Source organism: Rhinoderma darwinii, chromosome 2 (assembly GCF_050947455.1).
Source record: "Rhinoderma darwinii isolate aRhiDar2 chromosome 2, aRhiDar2.hap1, whole genome shotgun sequence".
NCBI classification, from domain to species: Eukaryota; Metazoa; Chordata; class Amphibia; order Anura; family Rhinodermatidae; genus Rhinoderma; species Rhinoderma darwinii.
In genome coordinates this window covers 251,700,819-251,717,414 of record NC_134688.1, presented here as the reverse complement: position 1 = coordinate 251,717,414, position 16,596 = coordinate 251,700,819, and the positions used below count along the sequence as shown (strand labels likewise).

General features: G+C 40.6%; 2 protein-coding genes across 3 annotated transcripts in view; one reads left to right on the top strand and one right to left on the bottom strand.

Annotated features, from left to right (window-relative positions):
* RBBP4 (RB binding protein 4, chromatin remodeling factor) overlaps positions 1 to 16,325 on the top strand; it is a 23,555-nt gene extending 7,230 nt beyond the window's left edge. Inside the window, exons 3-12 of one of the 2 annotated variants that reach the window (XM_075853115.1) lie at positions 3,887 to 4,032; positions 6,375 to 6,548; positions 7,619 to 7,734; positions 7,973 to 8,133; positions 9,743 to 9,869; positions 11,038 to 11,115; positions 11,230 to 11,309; positions 12,517 to 12,574; positions 13,161 to 13,271; positions 15,540 to 16,325. In XM_075853115.1, coding sequence (XP_075709230.1) covers positions 3,887 to 4,032; positions 6,375 to 6,548; positions 7,619 to 7,734; positions 7,973 to 8,133; positions 9,743 to 9,869; positions 11,038 to 11,115; positions 11,230 to 11,309; positions 12,517 to 12,574; positions 13,161 to 13,271; positions 15,540 to 15,605 — 1,117 coding nt within the window. In that variant the 3' untranslated portion in view covers positions 15,606 to 16,325. The remainder of the gene's footprint in view (positions 1 to 3,886; positions 4,033 to 6,374; positions 6,549 to 7,618; positions 7,735 to 7,972; positions 8,134 to 9,742; positions 9,870 to 11,037; positions 11,116 to 11,229; positions 11,310 to 12,516; positions 12,575 to 13,160; positions 13,272 to 15,539) is intronic. The other variant, XM_075853116.1, reaches the window with a different exon arrangement.
* Positions 15,578 to 16,596, bottom strand: part of LOC142742899 (syncoilin-like) — a 35,813-nt gene continuing 34,794 nt past the window's right edge. The window contains exon 4 of the mRNA XM_075853117.1: positions 15,578 to 16,596. Within this exon, the coding sequence (XP_075709232.1) occupies positions 16,545 to 16,596 (52 nt within the window). The 3' untranslated portion in view covers positions 15,578 to 16,544.

Here is a 16,596-nt window from a genome sequence, read left to right as displayed (position 1 = left end):
TTTTTTATATGTTAAAGATGTTAGTGCTTTAATAAAAACGTTTATATTCATTTGTGTGTTTGTGTTTTACTGTTTCTTATTTTTACACTTTTTCTTCCCTATGGGGGCTGCCATTTTTTGTTCCATTTCTGTGTGTGTCGATTAACGACACACACAGACATGGAATACGGCAGCCACAGTCCCATAGGGACTGCGAACGGCTCCCGTCCAATTGACTGCCATGTACGGCGTCTGTGTGGGAACTGCGCATGCGCCGCTCCCACACAGTCCTATTCGAAATTGGCGCCGTCCGGCGCCATTTTCCTGTGGACCGGAAGTCACGGCCGGACAGTAATATTACTACTTCCGGTCGCGGCTTCCGGACTTGTGCACATGGAACAGCGGCAGCAAACGGAGCGAACGGGCCGGAGGGAGCCGCGGCGGCAGGAGCAGGTAAGAGATTTCAATGTATGTTAGTGTTTGTGTGTGTTTACTACTGTATGTAAACCTACTACACTGTGGGTTACCTCAAAAAATGGCGACACACAGTGTAGGAGGTTAAACCTTTCAAACCCCTCGTTTATCCCGGCACTAGCCAGGATAAAGGAGGGGGGGATGCTGAGAGCTCACTAGAGCGAGGGCTTTTAACCCAATGTTGCAATGCTGCAATTTGGGAACAGCCCCATCTAGTGGCCAAAAATGGGTAGTATTATAAATTAGAAATAATTTATAATATTTCCTGGCTCGTGCCAAAAAAAAAAAAAAAATTTGAACAATGTTTAATCACCCACACACTAAATGTTTAATTTTTTAAAAAAAAACATGTTTTTCTGGCAACACCATCCCTTTAATGATTTACAGATGATCTGCAAAGAGTGGTGGGCCAAAATTCCATCTAACGTGTGCAAACCTCATCATCAACTACAAAAAACGTCTGATTGCTGTGCTTGCCAACAAGGGTTTTGCCACCAATTATTAAGTCTTGTTTGCCAAAGGGATCAAATACTTATTTCTCTGTGCACAATGCAAATACATATATATCATTTTGACAATGTGATTTTCAGTTTTTTTTTTTTTGTTTTTTTTTTTTTAATATAATCTTTCTCTCACTGGTAAAATTAACCTAGCCTAAAAATTCTAGACTGTTCATGTCTTTGACAGTGGGCAAACTTTCAAAATCAGCAAGGGATCAAATACTTATTTCCTTCACTGTGTGTGTGTGTGTGTATATATATATATATATATATATATATATCAGGTGGGAGACTGACACATGGAATACCATAATGGTACACATGGGAAAGTATTAGCCGGAGTGTCCCTTTAACTTGTTGCCAATACAAGATGGGAATACTCGTCCAGAGCGGCGGGTACTTGATGCATTAGGACGAGTATTCTCGTCCTGTGTGACAGCCAGTGTCCGCGCGCCATGATGAGTGGGGTAATGGCTGTAATACACAGCCGCAGAATCCTCTTCTCGCCACTGTTAACCCCTTGAATGTTGCGATCAAAGCGGCATTCTAAGCAATACTGAGAAGGGGGGCTCTCCTTTGATTGCCTCACGGGAAATCCCTGTGATGCCCATACCTGGTATTTGCAGACAGCCCAGGGTCCATTGAAGTACCCCAGGGCTGTCTGACCATATTCCCTGTTAGGGCATACCTTAGTATGTCCTAACAACTGCCTATGTACAATCAGTACACAGGCTAATGTACTGGCATATAGATATATGCCGGTACATTAACCCCTTAGTGACCAGCCTATTTTAGGCCCTAATGACCAAGCTATTTTATTCGTTTTGCTATAGTCTCATTCAAAGAGCTATAACGTTTTTTTATTTTTTCGTCTACATAGCTGTATGAGGACTTGTTTTTTGCGGGATTAGTTGTACTTTTTAATGGCACCATTTTTGGGTACATATAATTTTTTTATTAACTTTTTTTGGGGGGGATTATAAAAAAAAACTGAAATTACACCATTGTTCTATGCGTTTTTAAATTGACGCCATTCACTGTGCGGCGTAAATAACATGTTACCTTTTATTCTCTGGGTCGGTACGATTACGGCGATACCACATATATAGAGGTTTTTTATGTTTCACGACTTTTGCACAATAAAAACCCTTTTGAACTAAAATTATTTGTTTTTGCATCGTCGCTTTCCAAGAGCCGTAATTAATTTTTTTTTTTTTCCATCAATGTAGTTATTTTTTCGACTTTTTTTGCGGGACGAAGCGTAGTTTTGATTGGTACTGTTTTGGGGTGCATGGGACTTATTGATTCATTTTTATTATGACTTTTCTGGGGGGCAATGGAAAAAAATTGCAATTTCGCCATAGTTTTTTTGCGTTTTTTTTTTTTAACGGTGTTCACATTGCGGTTTAAATTACATATTAACTTTATTAATGGAGTCATTACGGTCGCGGCGATACCATATATGTGTACTTTTATTTTTACACTTTTACTAAATAAAATCACTTTTTATGGAAATAAAATGGTTTTATTTTTTTTACTGTAGTTTTTATTAATCTTTATTTCACATTTATTATTTATTTTATTAGTCCCACTAGGGGACTTTACTGTGCGATCTTCCGATCGCTGCTATAATTCTCTGGTATACTTCGTAAATCTGACACGCAATCTGTTAACAGGCATATGTCCAGGGCAGACCTGGGGGCTTTTATCAAGCCCCCGGCTGCCATGATACCCCATCGGAGACCCGCGATTGCATTCGCGGGCCGCCGATGGGTGACAGAGGGAGCTCGCTCCCTTTGTAAACAAAGTTAAATGCCGCGGTCGCTATTGACGGCGGCATTTAACGGGTTAAACAGCCGCGATCGAAGTAAACTTCGATCGCAGGTGTTGGAGCAGGAGCTCAGCTGTCATCAGACAGCAGAGCCCCGGCTCCAGCCTGCACGGGAGACCCGTGCAGGACTTAGGCTAGGCGAACGTAAAAAGGCGTCAGCCTAGCCTAAGGCCCCTTAGTGACCAACGTAAAAAGGCGTATTGGTGGTCACTAAGGGGTTAAAGTATAAAAATCAAAATCCCTCTATGGGATTAAAAAAATACTTATATTTTGACATTTATTGTAAATAAAGTCCCAAAACATGAAATAAAATAAAATATGCATATTTGGTATCGCCTTGTCCGTAACAACCTGTACAATAAATGTAAAACTTTATTTATGATCGGTGTATGGTGTAAAAAAAACACTGCAGCAGAACTGCTTTTCTACGTTTTAGCCAAAATAAAAATGTATATAAATTTAACAATAATGTAAATGTAGAAAAAATGGTATCCACATAAAGTACTACCCATCCCGTAAAAAAGTCTCTCTCATACAACTACGTCGGACATAAAATGAAAAAGTTATGAGCACCGGGATGCAAGGAGGGAAATATAAAAAAATAGTTCGGTCCCCAAGGCCAAAATTGGCCCTGTCCTTAAGGGGTTAACAGGAAGTTTGTTTATTGTGAATTCTCTAGTGGCCAGAGTAAAATCTACAGTATTAAAAAAAAATTGCGGTCAGGGTTTGGGGGATTAGTGACATGGAAAAAAGTTTTACCAAAATAAGTGGTTAAAGTAATATGTAATTTTCTGACCATTCATTCCCTTTAAATCTATTTTGCCACTGCTCTGCCCAAGTCTCTAATTTATCCAGATCCTTTTGTAAAAGAACATTGTCCTCTGTGTTCATTTACAGTTTAGGATCATCTGCAAAAATTCCAATTTTAATGTGCAATCCTTCAAGGTCATTAATAAATATTAAACAGTATAGGGCCCTATAAACTAACTTAGTTTGTATTACATTTACATTGAATAGTGGGAATTTTAGTTTAGTCAGGTGATCAAGTCAATGTACTATATGTAAGTTTATGTACTATATTGGAATTTTGTTGCTTTCTCAGACCAGAAGGGAAGGATTTCAGCGTTCACCGCTTGGTCCTTGGAACACACACCTCTGATGAACAGAATCACTTGGTCATTGCCAGTGTACAACTTCCTAATGATGATGCCCAGTTTGATGCCTCTCATTATGACAGTGAGAAAGGAGGTGAGTACAGAATTAAGGGGAAGTTCTGTTTTGCACTAGAGTGGAAATTCATACCCCAAATGTCTGAGGCCGGTGCTGTTCTGGCTCTCCATGATTCGATATCCACTGGTATTTGCCTGGACCATTGCATCGCAACAGTCTCTGCTTGCAGCAAATTTCAATCATCCTGTGTGATCATTTCAAAACCTATATGTGAACCAAAAAATATATAATGCCCATAATATATAACAATTGCTTTATTAAATTTAAATGACAATTGTATTAAAGACAGTTAAAAGCATGAGAAGAACAATATGGGAAAACGGAAGTAAAATCCAAGCAAACAGAAAAAAATGCATCTCCATTCAAAACAGGACTAAGCTTGAGCAGATAAATAACACATGTACAGATAGGAGTTATAGCATATCTGAACTGAAAAGAATATCGGTCACACAGGGAAATGCTATAAGTACATACATAAAGAATAGAGGGGGCAGAAAGTTCCCACAGTGAATACAAAGCTGTGTAGGTTGGCACTGCAAAGAGATGTGATCGTAACTAGAGCTAATGCAACATGGCTCCCAAAAATATGGATACCAAATAACTGAAATATTGGTCACACAGAAAAGTACTCAATATGCATAAGAAAACCGTAAAATAAATGCAAAGCTGTATGGCATTCACTGAGGTGGGGTGTAGCAGCTACTGAAATCAATGTAGCTTGTCTTCCCCAAATTATCGTGTCTGAGTCCCATAGACTGAAACCCATGCCATTACTAATCAATAGATCACTCCGTCAGCGCTCATACAGGAAGATAGTCCCTGGATGAGAGAGTTGATGCAGGGGCCGTCTTCCTGGGTGAGCGTTGAAGGAGCTGCGGTCAGAAGTGTAAACACAACGTGATCTCGCGATTGAAACAGAGATTACAATTGGACAGCGTTATACAGACAACACAAACACCGCCCACAGAGAGCAATCTTACCGGTCCTTTGGCTAGTATAGCTTCATCTGTATATTTATTAAAAAAAAAAAAGCTCAATTTTTAAAACGTTTTGGACACAAGTTTCACTGGAATTATCAGCGTGACCGCGCATATTAGATTAGTTAGGAGATTGGACATTACGGAATTAGTGACAGATTCTCTTTATGGACACATTACTACTTTGGGTCCCTTCATTGGTTGTACTTTTAATCTGTTAGTTTATTGCTGGGTACAGCAGATTTTGGGGGTCCCAGTCCTTTGACGCTTGTGATCAGCTTTGATTGCCGAGGGAAAACGCTAAATTCCGTAGAATATACAAAACGCATGCTGCCTATTGCAATTAATAGGCTGCCTGAATACAGTCCTCCAGAGCTACTATTTGCAGTGACTCCTCTCGCTTGCAGGCGAGGTATCCTTCCTCTGTTCCATTAGGGCAGGGTGTGTCTAAACCAACTGACTTATTTTTAAAGGGTACCTGTCATTTCACAAAGAATCGGAAATAGGTCATAATCTAATAGGAGGTAAGTTACCCGTGTAATACAGGTGGTTTTCATCGCTCCATGTTCTATTTTACACTGTCCCCGGTGCCTGGTTAGTTTGCGCACACTACTTGCAACTTACTCAGGAACAGGGGGGAGTGTCCAAAGACAGGGAAGCTTGCCAGTAGTTTTCTAAATAGACTTCTGTTCCCTTACTCCCCATAATGCATAGCACCTTCTCTGGAGCACGCATTATGGCTGTCCAGTCGGAAATCTGACTGGTCCGAAACCCGTCCACTCATTATTACCTAGTGTTATTAGCAGGCTCTGTGCTCTCCAGATTGCCAAGTGTTAATGCAGTAGCCGGGGGTGCGCATCAAGCTTGTTATGACAGGTTTCCTGTTTTCCGGCCCCAGCTTGTCTGTAACTAAAGACGGAAAGAACCTAACGATGGGGAGAGTACTGCAAATGGCTCAGAAGTGGGAAACCTAGTGGCAGTGTGTTTGGAATGATTTTTGATCCGGAAAACAGATTTGGGAATTAGAATATATTACACTTTTGATGGTGGTAACTGTGCCTATATAATTAGCACAAGTTAGGTGAAAAGACACACGCCATTTAAATGTAAAAAGAAAATGACAATTTACCATCAGTATGTGACAAAGGTGACCAGTATGGCTGCACTTCCTTTTGTCACTTGCAAAAATGGACAACACTACAAAACCGTAAAATGCCAATCCCTCTGTAAGTAAGTACTTTGGCTACCGTTCTAACGTCCGATTTAATGACCAGTTTGTTTTGGCTGGAAATATTAGGAGAGTATTTGGAATTTGACTTTGCTAACTAGTGTTTGATTTTAGTTGACCTCTAATATCTAACTTATCCTGTTTAATTTCTTAAGAGTTTGGAGGCTTTGGTTCAGTAAGTGGGAAAATAGAGATCGAGATCAAAATAAACCATGAAGGAGAAGTAAATCGAGCTCGCTATATGCCCCAGAACCCGTGCATCATTGCAACAAAAACGCCATCCAGTGATGTTCTTGTGTTTGACTACACTAAACATCCATCCAAACCAGGTGAGCTGAAATCTCTGTAATCGTGGTCAGATAATACGTGCAATTTTGTTGTGGATTTGTTGCAGTCATGAAAGCATACAGTTGTGGTACATGCATTTTGAAATGCTACGGTTTTCCCTGCTGAAGTAAATTTGGGGACAGGCATGACTGAGCATGCTGCTGCAAAAGCCCTAAAGGGGTTTTCCCATGAGACATTTTGACACATCCACAGGATTTGTCATAAATGTCAGCTGAGGGTCCCACCTCTGGAGACAGGTGCAGGTCCCAGAACGGGGCCCCCTAAACCCTGTTCAGCCTCTGTTGCGGCTGAATGAGGGGCATTCCGACCATGAAAAAGGTTATATGGATGCGAGATACGTAAACAGCGTAGCTCGCGTGCTATGCTGCTTACGGAGCTGCCATTCACTACTATGGGAGTTATGGAGACAGCGTAGCTCAGCAAGCTATGCTGTTTTCTAACTCCTGACCATATAACCAGGAAGTGGCCAGGAGTCAGTAAGATCTGACAAAGCTAGAAACGGGTTTAGGGGGCCCCCTTCTAGAGATAGGTGCGGGTCTCAGAGGTGGGACAGGCATTTAGCTGACCATTTGTGATGTAACCTCTGGATAGGTCATAAAGGAGTTTTCCCATAACATTTAAGTTTTTGTTTTTTTGCTTACGTTACAACGTGGTGATTTTTTTAATTTGGGGGGGACGGGGACAATTGAGTGAATTGCTATTTGTAAACTTGACTATAACGGTAGGTTTTGTTGCAGAAGTTTAGTGTGAATCCACGGTAAAGATTGGCTTCACGATCAAGGTTTGCAAGGTGAAATGTTAATTTAAGTAAATTCCATAGCAAATTGTGTACAGCCAAATCTGAGTATTGAAGTGAAAGTGCTACTGTCTTTTTTTTGAGCCAGCAGCATTCAGATTTGAGAAGTGTAGCTTTTTTATTTTTTTTTATTTGATAAATATTCATTTTAAATTGTTTCTAATTTTTTCATATTTGAGATTACATCAACTGTATAAGGTGCTTCAAGTACCTTTTTGCTGTTGCGTATAAGAAAGCCCTTCTCTCATTGTATAGATCCATCAGGTGAATGTAACCCTGATCTCCGGCTTCGTGGTCACCAAAAGGAAGGATATGGATTGTCCTGGAATCCTAATCTTAGTGGAAACCTACTTAGTGCATCTGATGACCATGTAAGTCGTTTTTGTTTTGGTTTTTTTCCTTGTTTTAAAATCGTAATGCTTTATACTGAGCCCCCACTAAAATATTGTAAGGTGTTCACAAGCAGGGCAGTCTATCTTTACTTTATTATAGCAGATTTTTTTTCTAGAATTGTTTTTAGATTCTTTCGTTTTATAGATACATTTATGTCCCTGCAGAATTAATTGACCTGATTAATACATGTGTTTTTTTTTTTTTTTAACCTTGCAGACAATTTGCTTGTGGGATATCAGTGCAGTGCCCAAAGAGGGCAAGGTGGTTGATGCCAAGACCATTTTTACAGGACATACTGCCGTGGTGGAAGATGTTTCCTGGCACTTACTACATGAATCCCTATTTGGATCTGTAGCGGATGACCAGAAACTCATGATGTACGTGTTGTACTCGTCTGGTAAAATGTGTGACTTGAATGAGTGTATAAATGTCATTAAGAAAAAAAATCCATATTCTCTCCATCTTGCTCCTTCCTGTGTTCTGTATTTTATTTGGATATTTATTTTTTTGGAGACTGTGTGCAGAGGAGATTTAAACCTTTAAAATGTCTGCATTGTGCTGTTCAGTGGGGAATTTGCTATTTTTCCCTAACATGTTACAAAGTTTTCTATACACTCCTCAACGTTGAAATTGCAACACCAAGAAGGGCAAGCTATAAGGTTGTGCAAATCAAGGAAGCAGCAGGTGTCGCTAAGATCTGCAAGTGATCACATTTTCAAGCACCGAGCTCCAATCTGTGGCATGTGGGAGGAGCATAAAAGCCAGACTGAAAGCAAAGGTTTTTTTTTTAACCACATGATACCTCAAAAATCAAATCAAGTGGTGTGGGATGATTGTGCGATGCCTCCTCTTCGTCGATGTAAGAGTTATCGTCACTTGTCGCAAACTGACAGGGACAGAATCTTTGAACTGAGAGGCCTTGGTTTATTACTATCGCTACGAGCCTAGGCAGAGATGTCAGCACTGCTCAACATTGCGTGTCCCGTAGGCTGGGGGAACAACGAACTGGAATAACAGCAAGACTTGCGTGGAGACCAACCCCTGCACTTATGGATAGTCTGATTGGAAGAATGGCGCGTAGTGATCCATTCTGTACTGCAAGTGAAATTGAACGTCACATCCGAAGCCTAGGGCGGCAACCAGTGTCGACACAAATATCAGAAGGCATTTGCATGACATAGGGCTACGAGCCAGACGTCCAGCTACAGGTGTTCCATTGACCACACGCAACCACTCTCAAAGGCTATCAAGACCAGTTAATGTACCCCAAAATTATGTAATTAAAAACTATTTTTTCATGCAAACAAGCCCTCATACAGTTATGTTGACTGTAAAACACAAGCAGCTTTTTGCAACTCCATGCCATTCAAGTGCATGGGACTGAGCTGCAGTACCAGCCACAGCCACTATCTGTGCCTGGTGAGCAATGAAGAGGACGAAGCACCACGGCCCCTTCAGTCAGCTGATCGTGGGGGAATTTTAATCCGCCCCCTACCGATCTGATTATCTATCCTAAGGATAAGTCATCAAAATCCTAGAAAAACCCCCTTTTAAGCAAATTTCTGCCCCGTTTTACATGTGAGTCTAGCCACTGATGTGGATTTCAGGCTAATGCATTTGCTTTTAGTCACAAGATCAGTAGCTATCACTGGTTTCTATGAGGCTTTGTTTATAATGAGTCAGGAATGAAGTGGCGGTGGTTGTCAAACAGTGGAGAATGGTTTGGTGAACAAGGTAAGGTAAAATGTGGCCGCAGGGCTGGCCCGACCGATGTTCTAATGACCCAAACTAACTGTGTCATAGGGATCTAAGGCTGGTTTCAGACTACTATAATGTAGTTGTATGTTAACGCTTGTATTCCGACCTAGAGATGGAGAAGCTAGATATCTGTTTTATGGTTACCGACCAGGCCCCAAGGTTTATGGAATTTGAAATCTTCATTGTGTTTATCCTTTTGCCTCACTGTTTCTGTTCTCTCTGTTGTAGATGGGACACCCGATCAAACAACACATCAAAACCAAGTCATTCTGTGGATGCTCACACAGCTGAGGTCAACTGCTTGTCATTTAACCCCTATAGTGAGTTCATCTTAGCTACTGGGTCTGCAGACAAGGTAATACAATCATTCTCTTAGGCCTTTCTCAAACATTTAAAATTTGGTGCAGTTTTTGCTGGAGTGGATGCTAAACAGAAGAAACGTATAAAGGAAAAACGTTCCATTTTTTTTTTTCTCAAATTTTGTTTTTAGCTGAATATAAAGACTACAATGTGAGCACCGCTTTAGGGCTTGTCCACACGTAACGGAATTGCTACGTATTTTCCATCCGGAAATGCGGGTGGAAAATATTTAGCAGAGTACAGTAGCAGCCAAGTGGGTGTGAATGCTCAAATATCATCCACACGCTGCATAAAATTTCAGTCTTGAAATTCACCTGCGCTGCATATTCTACTTTCCGCAGCATGTCCATTGCTGCTGTGGAAAGTGGACTGAATTGCTGCGTTTTTCAGAGGAGATATCAACATTACACAGGCTTGAAAAAACACTTCGCAATATCCGCTTTATTTTCTGCAGTAAAAAATGCATGAAAGGGTGTGGTTTTTCCGCAGTTGGTTTGTCTGCTGGTTTTCACGGAGATGCTTCAGAACTTTTCTGAAGCAATTTTGTTACATGTGTACAAGCCCTTAGGCTCCATTCACGCAAGCATATCTGATTGGCATGCATTATTCATGCACTCGCGAAGCACCTTTTTCTCTTTTTTTTTTTTCTTTTTTTAAATTGAATTGATGTGCATGCGTAACGCACCAATATAGGACATGCAGTGAGTTTCACTCAACGGACTCTCGCTGCATGAAAACCCCTGCATGTGTGAACGGCCCCATTGAAACCAATGGATCCGTGTGCTGCACGTGATTTCCATGCGCAGCACACAGACGTTATTCACGTTCGTCTGAATGAGCCCTTAGAGGGAGTTTTAATCACTGAATTTGCAGTGCTCCATAGATTATGCTTTTCTAGAACAGATAACCGAAAACAATGTATTTGAACAATGTTTCTGGTTAAGCATGTATAGATATTTACATGCAAATGGCGCAGGAAATTGCACACCGCATAGTTTTCGTCAATCTAAAATGTATGTAATGCGTCAATCTGCAATATTTCAGTTGACTAATTTTGATTTGTTTTTATAGTTTTGGTATTGCTTAGTGTATTTTTTTTTTTGTAACAACTTTTGGATTGAGTTGATTTGCTACCTATTAACACATTTTTGCTCTATCAATAGACTGTGGCATTGTGGGATTTGCGTAATCTGAAACTGAAGTTACATTCTTTTGAGTCCCATAAAGATGAAATTTTCCAGGTATAGATCAGTAATTCTTAGTGAATTCTGTTTAAACTGGCATCAGCAAGATGTGATTGATGCCAAATTCTAGTATATACGGGATAACTTTATTGCATCGTCTTCATTTACCTGCAGGTACAGTGGTCCCCACACAATGAAACTATATTGGCATCTAGTGGTACTGATCGGAGGTTGAATGTCTGGGATTTAAGGTACGACGCAGTGCTTCAACACCTGTTTACTGACAGTCATTAGTTTAGAATGTTTTCATGCGACTTGTATACAGGGAATATTGAATTGTAGGTTTTGTAATGAATTGAAACTAATAGATTAGGGATTTGCACAATTGATGTCTATTTTACATGCTGATGCGTTTCGATAGGAGTGTGGGTGTGTGGAATTAAAATTTTGCATTGTTGCCCTGCATGTGTCAAGACTTTCTAGATATCTGTAACCTGTGACTAGGTCGACAACATACACACTGTTGTACTGATATGGAAGGGGATTTTAATTCTTCATGCTTCACTATAGGCGGTATTGCCAACCTTTTTTTAAAGGGATCAATTTGATTGATAGGTTTCTGTACACTGCCAGAGAAGAGTTCTATGTACATAAAATAGTGTAGGGTTTTGTTTTTTGTGTAGTGCCAGAATTTGATCAGTGACATTTGCAAACGGATTTTTGCTCAGAACACCGTTCTCTTAAATGGGCGCCAGTTCAAGGTTAAATAGCTCTGAAAACTTTGGTGCCGCAGCCAATTTTTTTTATTGTCTTGCCTCCTCCATGCCCCCCCCCCCCGCCTCGCTTTCCAAAGTCCATACGTTTTTCTATAGATGTCGCTATGAGGACTTTTTATTTATTTTTTTCCTCTTCTGTTTGCATGAGTAGTTGTCGTTTTTGATGTCACTATTTAATGTACTACGGGGGAAAAAAAGTACTTTGGGTTGAAATGGGGGGAAAAAAACCCCACCAGTTTTCTGGGTTTAGTTTTTACAACATTCACTGTGCTGTAAAAAATACATTTCTAATTTTTTGGAAATTAAAAACCACTTGAATTTTGTGTCACTAGGGGATTTGAACAAACGATTCTTTGGTCGCTGGTATATTACACTCCAGTACTTGTATATTGCAGTGTATTTTACGGTTACCCGGCCCCCTTTTTAAGCTCCGGCAGGGCTTAATAGGAACAGACAGCACATCTGGCGGGCCTTTATTAGGCCCCCCAGGCTGCCATGACAACCATCGGCACCCCACATCGCAGCCAATAGGCTATCAGAGGGGTCTGTCCCACTCTTTCTAACGGCACAGACGCTGCTGTGAGTATGGAGTGGGCTTTGCCATTGAGCCTGCTCAATACTACCCCAAACACACCCCCTATCACATGTCGTCAAGGGTTTAATATTTATTTTTATTTTCTAGTAAAATTGGAGAAGAACAGTCTCCAGAGGATGCTGAAGACGGCCCCCCTGAGTTGCTGGTATGTAGCTATGTCGATATTTGATATCAGTAAGCCTGATATGTGTTAAAGGGGTTTTCCCACGAGCGACATATCCTGTGGATGTGTCATAAATGTCAGATGCGGGTCCCACCTATCTCCAGAACGGGGCCCCCTATACCCCGTTCAGCCGCTGTGTTTTCCGGCTGAATGTGTTTTCCGACCATGAAAAAGTTATATGGTCGTGAGTTACGCCGTTTACATAACTCGCTGAGCTACGCTGTTTCCGTAACTCCAATAGTAGTGAATGGCAGTTACAGAAGTAGCATGCAAGCTACGTTGTTTCCATAACTACCATTAAGCTCTGAGGCTTGCGTAAACCGCGTAGCTCCGACTTACGCTGTTTACGTAACTCATGACCATATAACTTTTTTTTTTTTTTTTTTTCATGGTCAGAAAGCACCTCATTCAGCCGCAACACATAGTGGCTGAATGGGGTTTAGGGGGACCTGCATCTATCTGACATTTATGACATCCTGTTGATGTTTTCATAAATGTCACTCGTGGGAAATCTCCTTTTGTCTTTTTTTATTTTTTTCCATTCATTCATTTTCTTTGTTTTCCTCAGTTTATTCATGGAGGTCACACTGCAAAGATTTCAGACTTTTCATGGAATCCTAATGAGCCTTGGGTTATATGTTCAGTATCTGAAGACAATATTATGCAAGTTTGGCAAATGGTGAGTTTTGATAAAGTAGCAAATTGTTTTTAATATTATACACCACTAAATTTGCATGTAGTAAAGTAGTTTTTCTGTTTGTTTTTAATTTTTATACTTTAGATATTTGCATGTGTTTAGCTAAATGCTTGGGCTTACGGAAGCTAGTGTCCTTGGGGATGTCACAGCAGGCCATACACTTTCCCCTGCAGCAGGTTCTGCAGTTTAAACGTATCATTTAGATGCTGGTCATACGCTCTGGCTCATAGAGGGTGGCAAGCGGGGGACATGCTGGCGTCATATGCCCTAATAAGGCATGTTAAGAGGGGTTCCCCTTGAGGGAATAAAATAATGGTATTGAGGCATTCTCCTAATCCTTAGATTATATTGTAAAATTGTCGGATGATAGTGGTCACTCCTAATTCCTCTATTACCCTGCAAATTTAACTTGGTCAAATGTGAATGTTTATGAAATTGGGGAAGGCATACGTTTCTAGCAGACTGCTGGATCTGATCGTGTTTTAACCTGCCCAATGCTTTTGTTAACCGTGACTGCAGATTTTTTGACAGACGTTAGATTGTTGGCGGATCAACTCAAAATTGGTGCCATCCACTGGCAAAAATCAAATGTCTTTGACATCTGACATCCGCTTTAGAACCAAAGATTGAGTTGGAAACCCATCTAGCTACGGAGAACAAAACGTGAAATTGTTGTATCATTCCTGTTATTCCTCTTACAAATGTATGAAAAAAAATTGACAACTGGGTGTAAACTATGTAGGGACACCCCTTTGACAAGGGGACTGATAATCCCAGTTGTCAATTTTTTCATACATTTCTAGGAGGAATAACAGAAGAAAGGTACAACCCAGAGTTTTAAGAAAAAGATGCTCCAGAATTATAGGGAATACAAGTGATTATGGTTGTCACGATACCAGAATTTGGACTTCGATACCGATACTTTGTGTAGTATTGCGATTTCTATAGCAAAACGATACTTTGCCACCAGTAATAAAAAATGTTTAAAAAAAGTTCTTCCATTTTCTGATGTGAGGCACAAGGTGTGATGATGAATTTAACCTCCATGTGCCTTACGTTAATAGTAATTAACCCCATCATGTTTCTCCGTCATAATGGGTTAATGTGTAAGTTACATGATGGGGTTAATTACTATTAATGTGAGGCACATGGAGGTTAAATTCATTATCCCACCACGCGCCTCACAATAAGTGAAAAGGGCGTTTTTATTTTATTTACGGCTTACACATCCTAAAAGACGCAAAAAAAATAGTTGTGCAGGTTATTACGGCCGCGCCAATTCCGAATGTATATTTTATGTATTGGGACTTATTTTAATGTTTATTGTAAAAAAAAAAAAAGTGTGTTTTTATATTATTTAATATTTAAGTTTTTACTTTAATTTTTAAACTAATGTACTGGCATATATCTATATTACAGTACATTAGCCTGTGTACGGATAGTACACAGGCAGTTGTTAGGATATACCTAAGTATGCCCTAACAGGAAATATGGTAACACAGCCCTGGGGTTCTTTATTGGACCCTTGGCTGTCTGCCCATATATGGTATGTCCCTCGATCGCGTCACAGGAATTACCTGTGATGCGATCCAAAGGGGCATCCCCCTTTCTCATTTACCACGGAATGCTGCAGTCAGCTATGATCGCAGCATTCAGGAGAATAGCGGCAGAGATGAGGTTTCCCTGATCTCCGCCGTTATAGAGCAGGGCTGCGGTTGTGTGATAGTCATTGCCCTGCTCCTGACTGCGTGCGCGGTCGGTCAACATGAGGTGATGCGGCCGGCGCTGCACCAATGAGCGGCGACGCAGGCATTGAGGACAGAACATGGGGGTGTTTTGCAGCGCGCCTGCCATGTTCTGTTGTCCGTGCCGCCGCTCATTAGTGCAGCGCCGCCCGCATCGCATGATCCTGACTGTGCGCACTTGTCATTACTCGGGAGCGGGGCAATGGCTGTATTACACAGCCGCAGCCCCGCTCTCATACATTCATGTATTACTATACTAAGCTGTGCGCCCGCACAGCTAAGTATCGACATACATGAAATAATGGTATCGGACCGTTTTGGGATGCACAGTATCGAAACCGTACCGAAGTTTCGATGCATCGTGCATCCCTACAAGTGATTACTAAAACAGACATGTCAGGAGAGGTAACGTGCGTGCGTGCGTGCGTGCGTGAATGTGTAAAATATCTGCAATAAAACTGAATGACCGTAAACAGTTGGTAAGCTCTTTGGTTTGTTTCCACAGGCAGAGAATATCTACAATGATGAAGACACAGAGGGTGGTGTAGATCCAGAGGGACAGGGCTCCTAGTTGTAATTCTAATATATATATATACTTTGGTTTTTTTATTTCCCTGCTGCGATCTAGTGGCATCTCACTCCCAGATGTCTCTTTATCCAGCACTTGGATATTGACCTTCCTGTTCTGCAAGCAATCGCTCCTCTCATTCATTCCAACTTGCTTTTATTCATCTTAGTCAGAAAAATCCTTTCAGTTTTATATATAAATATTTTATACAAAAATGACATTTTTAACTGGTCAGTGCAAAGACGGTTTTGTTTATTTTTGTTTTTAACAAAGCAAGGAGAGGAGTAAGACTTGTCAGATACTGTGCCTTCAGGTGCCTCTCCTATGACTGGACAGACAAGACAGGCAGCTTTGTGCAAACATTGCTCATATTTTTCCACTGGAAAAGTGAACTTCTCTCCTGTTACTATCTAGGACCAGCTCCTTAAGTCATCCCCCTGTATATGAATTTTTTGATTGAAGTATATATTGTACTTTAGACTTGTCATCCACTATTTAGTTGTGTTTAATTTTATGGGGGCACAATAATATCCTTTATATTTGTGGATTTTCCTGTCTGTACCGTATGTCTCCTTTGTACAAGCAGCTCATGTGAAATAGATTTAAATTGTTTTTCTACACGATTTTCTTTTGTGTAGGTGTGTGAATGGGTATTGAGTGTCATTTCACCCAAATGTTCACTTGAAGCCATTACAATAAATAGCATTTGTTTTGTAAAAATCACTATTTCACTCAAAAAGAACTGATGTTGAATTTTTCTTGCCTTCATTTCTTGTCTGAAATTGCAGCAGCAAAGTCAATTTACTAAAACTCTTGAGCGAGACCACACTCTACAAGCGCTGTATAGAAGTGTAAGTCTTGGACTTCTGGCACAGCTGCTGCTTCACTCCACATCAAGTTTCATTATATTACAGATTTGGACTGGTCATAGTCTTCAAGTGGTCATTTTTTTGTAACAGGCTTGAAAAGCTTTCCATATAGTTCAAGGCATCCT